This window comes from Lycorma delicatula, chromosome 1 (assembly GCF_047948215.1).
Source record: "Lycorma delicatula isolate Av1 chromosome 1, ASM4794821v1, whole genome shotgun sequence".
NCBI lineage: Eukaryota > Metazoa > Arthropoda > Insecta > Hemiptera > Fulgoridae > Lycorma > Lycorma delicatula.
Window position 1 is genome coordinate 251,716,310 of NC_134455.1, and position 10,597 is coordinate 251,726,906.

At 24.7% G+C, this 10,597-nt stretch overlaps 1 protein-coding gene across 3 annotated transcripts in view; it reads left to right on the forward strand.

Annotated features, from left to right (window-relative positions):
- The window catches only part of Osi24 (Protein), a 144,740-nt gene extending 138,336 nt beyond the window's left edge, over positions 1-6,404 (forward strand). For all 3 annotated transcript variants that reach the window (XM_075354854.1, XM_075354855.1, XM_075354856.1), the window contains exon 7: positions 5,711-6,404. In XM_075354854.1, coding sequence (XP_075210969.1) covers positions 5,711-5,930 — 220 coding nt within the window. In that variant the 3' untranslated portion in view covers positions 5,931-6,404. The remainder of the gene's footprint in view (positions 1-5,710) is intronic.
- Positions 6,405-10,597: the final 4,193 nt, after the last annotated feature.

The following is a 10,597-nucleotide window of genomic DNA, read 5'->3' on the forward strand; positions in this document are numbered from 1 at the left end:
TTATTTTCTGCCCCTGTCAAAATCCTACCCATTCAATGTGAATTTTCTAACTGCTTTTTTAGTTAGTAGTAGAAAATAATGTTTCAATGTTATGTTGTATGAGATGTTTACAACACCACCTAAATCAGATTAGAATTTATAGAAAAATAATTCACTGTAAATTTTTTACTGACAGCTTTAGACAATTCAGTAGCTGACAGTAACAAGTAAAATGATTTTTAACAATAGAAACCACTAAAGAAGCAATTATATTTATTGCCTGTCAGTAACTGATTGATCTTTTCACATAAAAAACTGAAGTGTTTAATTTACCACCTTATCTATTTAAATCTTCAATATTCAGTAAGAAATCATGTTTGCATTCAAAGAATACAAACAAAATATTTTTTATATAATTTCTATTCTCTATAAGTGACCCCTAAGTTAATCGAATTTTAGTAATTTCAACATGATGAATTGAAAAACTAGATGGATTTTTTATCTGTCTAAAAGCAATTTTCATTTAATTTATGTTTTATCAAATGGACAATAACATTTTTACTTTTATTAAACAATATGATAAAACATAATAATATTAAAATTAATAAAAGCTGAAATTGAATATTTCAGGCTTTAAGGAACCTTTCTTTTGAAGGACCTTTCAGGAACAATTATGCAGCTCCTCTTTATTGGAATCACCAATAACTCTTCCAAAGAAGGAACTATAAGATTAGATTCTAAAGGTCCTTTGTGAGAATAATTTCCCTGTAATCTGAAACTAAGTTTTTTTATAACCTTTAAAATATTTTGTATTATTTTCTTGGATTTCTTAATGTGCAAAGATATCCAATTAAGATAAATTTAAAAAAATGTTTTTTTTTTTATTTTTCCTTGTAACAGAATCATATTGTTACATTTAAAATCTTATTTTATGGTGACCTACCTTTAACCTTTTTCTTTTTAACCTCCAGGATCACTGTTAGGTATTGCTTCAAAGGATGAGATGAATGATTTTTAGAATGTGTGAAAATGCCATGCCTGACTAGGATTCAAACCTGGGACCTCCAGATGAAATGCCGAGAGGCTACCACTTGCATAACGGTGGCTGGCGACCTACCTTTAACTTAACGAGCCTTATGTTAACTATGACTATTGGTTATTTATTTTTCTAACGCTAGATTGTTGCTGAATCTGTAGACTCCCTTTTTAACTCTTGCCAGTATTTAATTCTAAAATAAATAAAACCCTTTAAATGGAATAGCCATTTTTACAATGAAAATTATTACATTTTAAATGGATGTTCTTCTAGTATGCTTATGATATTTTGCCACATACCAGGCAATGGAGTTCCTTGATGTCACACTAAATAAATTAGTGTAAATTTAATATTATTGCAATCACTACTGCAAATTTGAATAAAAATAATGCTTATTTTGATAAGCTTTTATTTAACTCGCTTTAGGAATAATCAAATCTTGCAACTGCTGTATCTTTTGATCTATCGTATGAAAATCAATGGAATTCGATACACATATGTAACTTCGATTTGTAAAAATAAATATTTCTACTTTTTAGTCTTAATAAACAAACAAACAATAATATTCAGATATAAATATTATTAAGAATTTTTTTTGGATGTAAAAAGTTTATTGTTCATTAAGACTAAAAAGAAAAAAATATAAAAAAATACAAAAAAAATTACAAAAATATATTTGATTTCATTTAAAAAATTATTTTTTAAAAAAAGCTTTTATTTAACTAATATTAATATTAACATTAATAAAAAAAGGAAACAAATTAGAAAAACCCTCTAAAAAGTAAAAAATAAGAATTAAATCAAATTGAGAATTTTAAACAAAATATTATAATATATTAACAAATATAAAAATGCAAGAAAAGTAAAAAATAAATTATATAAATATCTAATAAATAATCAATAAATAAATGTAATAATTATTAAATTTTAAAATTAAAAGTAATGAAAATATTTAGTTAAATAAAAGCGCAGTTTTTATGACAATCTTTTCGAATAAGTATTTATAGACATTTGCTGTTTTTTAAAATATATTTTTTGTTAATGTGATTGTTTAGTATACGTATATACTTCATTTATCTGTAATAAAATAACTCAGGTTTTAATTCTTTGATGGTTCAAATTTGCACCGAGATGACCTTTAAGAGTTAATAAGATTAAAAATAAATATTAAATTTAGAAATCTTGCACAAAGTTATTACATTTTGACGGTAATCTGAAAAATTATTAATTATTATCATTATTATAATTGTAATCCTAATTATGAATACATTAAATAAAAATTCATAATTAATTAAAATGAAACTTTTAGCGGAAAGAGTGCGTTCAATTTGGCTTAGATTACAAGCAGAATTCTAAGATGAATTTCAACTATGTGAGAACACGTATAAAGAAAGCGAGTGGGTGCATTTTCCAAGATTGTTACTTGTGGCTAGTCAGTCTCAACTGGAGAGGTTCCAGCAGACCTTTCCGCCTCCTCGCGTCGTTATTGAAAATGAAAATGAAGATTAATTATTGTAAGAATAAATGTTGTGTTGGTTTAAATAAATTATAAAAACTGCGCCACGCTTTTTTAAATATTTTCATTACTTTTAATTTTAAAATTTAATAATTATTACATTTATTTATTGGTTATTTATTAGATATTTATATAATTTATTTTTTACTTTTCAGTGCATTTTTGTATTTGTTAATATATTATATTTTTTTGTTTAAAATTCTCAATTTGATTTAATTCTTATATGTTAATTTTTTAGAGGGTTTTTCCAATTTGTTTCCTTTTTTTTATTAATGTTAATATTATTAGTTAAATAAAAGCTTTTTTAAAAAATAATTTTTTAAATGTAATCAAATATACTTTTGTAATTTTTTTTGTATTTTTTTAAGATGTAACCTACTTGCTCCAACTAAAGAAAAATTAATTTTGACTTCAGTTTTAAGCTGGGTATATAAAGGTAGTGCACTACAGTGTATTAGATATTTTGGGTAGGGGTAGTTGTCAAGAGGTAGAACGCAACAAAAAACAATCATTCTTAACTTTTAGAATACAGCTGTTTGCATAAATATGTGTGTTTTCTTTGCAACCATGTAAGAATTCTTATACTAAGTATTATTAAAAATTAAGAGAAGAAGAAAAAATTCCAATTAGTTACTTGTTATCTAATTCTATAACTGGATTTTTCTACTATTGTTTTTTGATGTTTTTTTCAAACTAGTTACTATTTATTTTTTAATATTTTCCTTTTTAATTTTTTGGGAGAATATTATTTTAGGCATTAAACAAAATAACAATAAAGGTATTTGTTTAAACACTTTATTTTTGTATTATTTATTTAGTATGAAAAGTGGAGTAGTTGGTTTTATATATATAAATAAAGACAATTACTATATAAATTTCAGAAATATTGTAATAATTAAATTCATTATTTCTATTATATAGGCCAAAAAGGTGCCACGAACGAATTTTTTTTTCAAATGTCTTTGTCAATAAAACGGAATAACCAAAAAACTATCAAGTTTCTTAATTTCTACTGACAGTATTTTATAATACTTGGTTGGTTCCTGTTTATAATACTTGATGGAAGTTTCACGAACATTAAATTATTCACATTTTTTATAAGAAGAAAATCTTTTGTCTGTAATTATTGAATTCATAAAACTAAAACTCCTTTCAAATTCCATAGAACTACACGCTATTGTTTTTAAACTCTGTATTAATGGTTTTAAGCCTGAAGGCACGTGACGTCCACTATTATCAAGTTATTCTCTAATGCATTGAGCATTTTCAGAAAAGACAAATGAAATCACTTACATAACGACTTTACTTTGTGCTGACCAAATCCTAGCGGTATATCGGCTGGTCAGTTATTGTCTCGAGGATTTGTAATTTGGAGGAGATCCTTGTTGTTAATAATCAATGTTCCAAATTATTAACGACACTGGTTAATAATTGATCGGAGTTTGATTGTTGTAATTTTTTTATTTGAATATAATTTTATTGTTTTAAAATTCATTTTCTCAACATCGGTTTCTGCTTCCAGAATTTTCGGTCTCTTTCTATCTTTCATATTTTCTATATACCTGATAGTTCTACAAACTTATTTTATTGGCTTTTACGATAGACATATTTTTTTGTTGAAGAGAAGTTGAAAGAAGCGGTAGCTCAAATAAAATGTCTTGAATTAGAGCAAGATTCGATAAAAATTGAAATGAAGTTGTCTGTTTATGCAATCCGTTGAACATACATTGATCATTTTTAATTCTAGTTTTATCTACACTCGCCGATTCAAAATGATATAGTGATTCATCGTGTGTCCAAGCAGAAGACAATGTTCTAAAGGAATTTACAACAAATCTGATGCCCAATCTTTTTTATATCTTGATCGAGTTCCATTGCACACTGTAATTTCTATTTGGTTTTATGGTGATTTACTGTACAATGAGTACAATTTGTTCCAAAAACTGGAAATTATTCATTCCTTGCATTTCATCTACAGTGTGTTTCTAAAATTGTGGGCTGGCTACACTTTTTCGGATTCTACTTGTAAAACTAAACAAAAAATATTCTTAGGAAGGCAATTTCTCCTTTGTTCCCCCCCTCATTAAGAGGTTTTCAACGATAAGTGGTACTTATTTTTATTCGTTCCAGAGTTATAGCCAAATAAGATTTTAATTAATGAAATATTTGGATCTTGCAAGGGGAAGGCACATCGGTTCAAATTCGACTTCATCTCCTTATTTTTAAACTTTTTTTTAATTTAAATATATTGATTTATTAATAATTATTAACATTTTACTGCAAAAAACAAATTTACAACAAATAATAATTCAATAATAACAATAAAAAAAAAGTGAAAAAATATCAGAAGTTATTAATGAAATAAAATTTTATGTACTTTTCATTTTAAAATATGTGTATATGTAACTTAATAGGCGTACAAGGAAATCATGCGGTTTCTACATCAGATTTTTTCAATAATGCATACATATAACGCTTAGTTTTGTTATAATAGTGTTCAGAATGACCTGTGAAATTATATTTTTGTTTTGTTAGAAATTATACTATTTGTAACAACAATCTTTTAGTTAAAATATGGTTCAGCAACTGATCTTACATCATCTTATACTGTCAGAATAAGATAACTCATGACATAGTACTTTTATTGGATTTGGACAAAAATCTAATTTGGACCCAGTATTTGGGTCCAAATCCAATTATTATCCTGCAATAACAATGTATTTATAATAACTGTCAGCTAATGATAATATATAATAATTTACCCAAAAAAGAGATTGATTAAATACTGAAGTTCATAATAGTAATCCTAAATCAACCTAGTTGATTTATTAATTTGAGAGAAAATAAACTTAACTTTCATTTGCTGTCAGTCTGTTCAAATAATCTTTATAGAAAATATGTAATGCAAATTTAATGTAGTATAATGTATAGGTAAAATTTAATATGTAATGTTTTTTTAAAATGGTTCAGTGAGAAAAAAGAAATAGAGGTATGGGACAAAAAGGTAGCTAAGAATTTTAACGTCTATTTAAGTTAAGTGAATAATTTTTATTGATTAAATTCTTTGAAGAAATGGAAATCATAAAAAAAGCATTTCTTCGTCATAACAATTCTACTGACAAAATTTACATTTTAGTGGTTTATGATGACCATTCTTTACAATGATATTTTTGTTTCAGGGAACTAAATGAGCTCAGAAAACCATCATCAGACAATCCTGAGATCTTACGGTTCTTCAAATATATGAAGGCAGCAAAAGAAGGTCAAGAGGGAGTAGACTGTGTGCGACGCTATCCTGGATGTGCCAACCCTACCTTACCGAATGATGCTCCCCCAATGCTCACAACATTTAATGATATAAATAAGCTAGTCCATGCCAGGAACTTACAGCTCAGCTAACAATATTTATATTATTAACTATAGTACAACAAATAAAGGTTATGACGATTTAACAGGCATCTACCAATTTTCATTAAGTATGTAATATTCTTGAAGAAGTAATTATAATATTGAAGGCTACAAACTGATGGTTTATTATATTTATCAACTTTTACCGGTCATAATTTTTGAAACTAGATTAAAGGTAACTCGGTGGTTAGAATTAGTTTTCTGTGATATAGAGATGTTATCTCCATTATGTATGGAGACAATATGAAGGAAATCAATAGGAAAGAAAGTCAATTATATTTTTAAATTATTTTAACCTTCATCTCTTCTTTTAATACCAGCAACAAACATACCTGCATACCAACAACATAATATAGTTTATTGATGTAGAAAGAAATAACATGATAAACTATTTTATTTTACAATAAAAAATTAGTTTTTTATGTAATACAGAAGTTAATATAATGTTCAAGATCCCTTTTTGTAACCAGGCCTACAAATAACTTAAATATGTAAATTAAATTCTATAACTGTGAAGTTTATTCAGTTTTTTGTTAACTAATGATGTTAATTTTTGCATATGATTTAATATTTAAAAAAATATGAAACGTTGGTTGTACATTAAAACTAGGAAATTTTAATGTGAAATTATAGCACGAATTTTCATTATGAAAAAAATTGTTCCATTATGACAGGACTAAATTAAAATCATGGAATTTATTTTTAAAATTCATTAAATATACAAAAAAAAATTAATTAAAGAAATATAATACTCATTCTTAAAAATCATTATATTAATTATTTATGCGGCGACTGTGCTGTAAAACATTATTTTTGAGTTTAAAAATCAGAATTTTTAAATATGACAATCCATTTATGATAAACCATGAAGTTGGTAAATAACAAAGAAATAGAATTTAAATTTTAAACAAAGGAAATAAATTATGAAAAATTAAAAATTATCAGCACTCATTGTTTTATAAGTATATTCAATAAAGCTGCTACTTATTAATAACAATAATAATAATAATGATGGAATTTTTTCCATAGTTCTTTAAAACAGAAAAAAATGTTTATTATTATTTCTTCTTTTAAGTACTGGATAATTATAATAATCATTTAAAAGAAAAAATGGAACTGACATCAAAATATGATAAAAAGAAGTAAATAATTTTATCTAAATACTTAATTTTTTAGACACTTTTTTTGAATTTGTGCCTAATTCTACAAATTTAATTTCTAGATATAATATAAATTTTTTCTATTATACTATATATGAACGTGTAGTTTATAAAAACCAATACCAATATTACATCAGTGGAATTCATATTTATGTGCTTTGATTGCTTTTCTGTTTGCTATTATTATGTCTTTTTACAGGTCCATCTACACTTTTCATGTATTACATTAAATAATTCTTAGTTTTTATCTGATTATTAATTTTACCATGAGAATTTTAATGTGTTAATCAGAAAATTGTTTCATAGACTGAGACAAAAGTTACATATTTCCAGTAATTAAATTATAATAAATTGTTTTAAAATTATAAGGATTCAAGAATAAATTGTTTATTAGATTTATTGATAAATTTATAATTGAAAGCTAATTAACTAATAAGAGGACAGTACATTATTATTATGTCTAGTATGTCACCTGAACATTTTCGCTTGTAACTGTTGAGGTAGTAAATTTCTAAATAAATGTGGGCCTCAGATTCCCTCTTTAAAATATATATATATATATATATATATATACAGAGAGAGTATCTAGTAAGAATTAATATAATCAGTCTTCATACAGTTAATGAGACTATGGCTTCACAAAATATATTAATTGCATGTGCAAGAAAAAAAAAAAGAGAAACTACAGTATTACAACTACTTCTTTGCACTATAACTAAACAAAGTACAACCATATTTCAGGAGCTGCAATTTTTATTCAAGATAATGAATAAAATATTTTTAATTCCCATTTTCATTTTAAAAAAGAAGATAATTCTGCATTTAAAGTGTTTGTTAATCTATTTATATGAATAATTGTTTCACTCAAATACATACAGACTAATGCTTACCTTCAATTAAATTAAAAATGTAATTGAAATATAAAAATGTCATTTAAGTGTAAAATAGAAGGATTGAACAGAATTTTAGAAGAGAAGAATGATAGCCCAGTGCTAAATTAGAACGAATTTCAAGTCATTGTAAAGCATTATCAGAAAAATTTGAGGTTATTAAAATAAAATTACAAATTAGAAGCAGAAACAGAAAATAAATAGGTACACGTTAAATTTGTCCATACTTGTATGTTTGTAAATCTAATCATAACTGTAGTCTTCAATTAATTATTCATGTTTGGTTTTATCAAAAGCCAATTTCTGAACATTTTAAATCAAACGAATTTTAGATACTGATGTGTACGTAGAAAGAATTTGTGTAGACATTTAAGATGTAAAATAATAAATAAAAGTAAATAGTACTTTATTTAAATTTAGTTTTAGTAAGTATTTAAGGCTGCATGATTGTGAGTGTGTGGATGTGTTATATAATTTGTTTTTAAAATACCAGTCTATAGGTTAGCCACTTGACTAACTCGTTATATTGGTGAAAAATTGTAAGAATTTGCAAAAGAAAATTTGATTTGATTTGAAAACTTGATTTTCTCTTATAGTGCTTATATTGTACTATTTTTTTTATTTTTACTGAATTGGTATATGTGCCTTATATGTATCTGTATGGTATTATATTTTACTTAAGATTTAGAAACTTTATATTTTTGCTATACAATATTTTTTATTATATTTTATTTCATGAAATTTATTAGTAAGTGTTACATTAAGACTGGTGTTAGAAGGAAAATCTTTTACAAAGAATTTCTAATGTTATTTTTAATAACAATATTTAAAAAAAAATTATTTCTGATTATGTAAAACAAGTTCTAGTCTTCAAATCACATGATTCTATGATTTCGTATTAGAAAGAAAATATGTTGAAATTAAACATAGTAATGAAAAATATTCATAATAATTTACAAATAGAATTCAAGGTATGAGAAATTTGTATTGTTTAAAAACATCCTATCCCTACAGAAATATATATGACAGTGACATTACAAAATGTGTTTACACTTCATTTCAAGACACTACAGCTAATTTTATATAAACCTAAAATCAAACCACATGTTCTTTATGACATCTGTACATTTTCGTAAATTTATTACTGTATTGTATTAGTATAAATGATAAATTTGTAAAAATTTAGTTCACTTAAGGAAGATTCAGATGCCAAATAGGATTGCCTTGTATATTTTAGATTTTACAAAAAAAGAAAGAGAGAAAGAAAGATTGTATGTAAATAACTCGATGCAGTTTTAGAGATTTATGTGATCTGTTTTTATTTTTTATTTACTAACTAGTTTTTATTTGATAAAATCTGTTATGCAATTTCATACAACACTAGCAAAGAAAAAATCTATACTCTTAAAAAAAGTAATGGTTTAATGCAAAATAAGCTATTTATTCATACCTTAGCATTTGTACAATGGTTTTATTTGGGTTGTATGTTCAGATTTTCTTAATGATTATTTTACTTCTTTGCCCTTGTAAATTAATATAGTTAAAACTATATTTGAAGTTTAAACAAAAATCTTCTGTTTGGTTTTGTGCTACTTAAAGAGATGTTTGGGGACACCAAAATTTAACTTCTTTTTTGATTGTATTAATTGTAATTACATTTTTTTAAAGCACATTCTTGTATAAACAATGTACAGTATCTATGAAAAAGATAATTGAAGTACATTGATGGGGATTTGGTAAGGGTAGTCTTTTATGTCAGAAGAGTATTTAATGGGCAAATTATTTATAATTTGTATAAATTTATTTATTTTCAATCATATTATCGAATTTATTTATTTATGTATTTATTGTATGATAATGATTTAACTTGTTATATATTTTTGTAACATATAATAAATAAAATTTATAATTGATTTGCAAACAATATGTTTAAAGCTGTCTTAACAATCTTACATCAAAATACATAAAAAGATTAATTTACAACACTGAACCAAATACTGAAACCAGTACTAATTTATAGACTGCCAAATTTAAATTTAATTCACTTTAAAAATAACAGAAAAGCCATCAGAATTAATCATTTTGTAATCATCAATAACAATCATAGACATAGATATTATTAATTATAAAAAGACTGCTTAAAAATCAAATAATTTTCAAAAATCTAATCCAGAAAATCCACAATTTGAGAAAATCTAGAAAACTGTCTGAAAGGTATAAATAAATTCAGCTCCTTCATCATTAGTATTGAATGTGACAGTGTTGATAATGTTTATACTGAAATGTAGAATAGAAAAAAAAATTGAATCTAATGATAGATACATACAAATGTTCAAAATATATATTATGCAAACACACACACATACACACACACGCACACACACACATCCATATTAAATGGATTAAATTTGATCTATGTTTTGTCTTTCTAATGTTAGTTTTGTAAATTTACTGTTTTTTAAAAACTGTGTATTATTCAACTGTATTGAAATCATGGCTTTTATATACTACATTTAAAGATTTGCATGGTGTGGTTACTATTGTGCAATCTAGTTTCTACAGGATGCAGTGAATTTAATATTTTCTTTTGTACTGTACTATAAAGGAA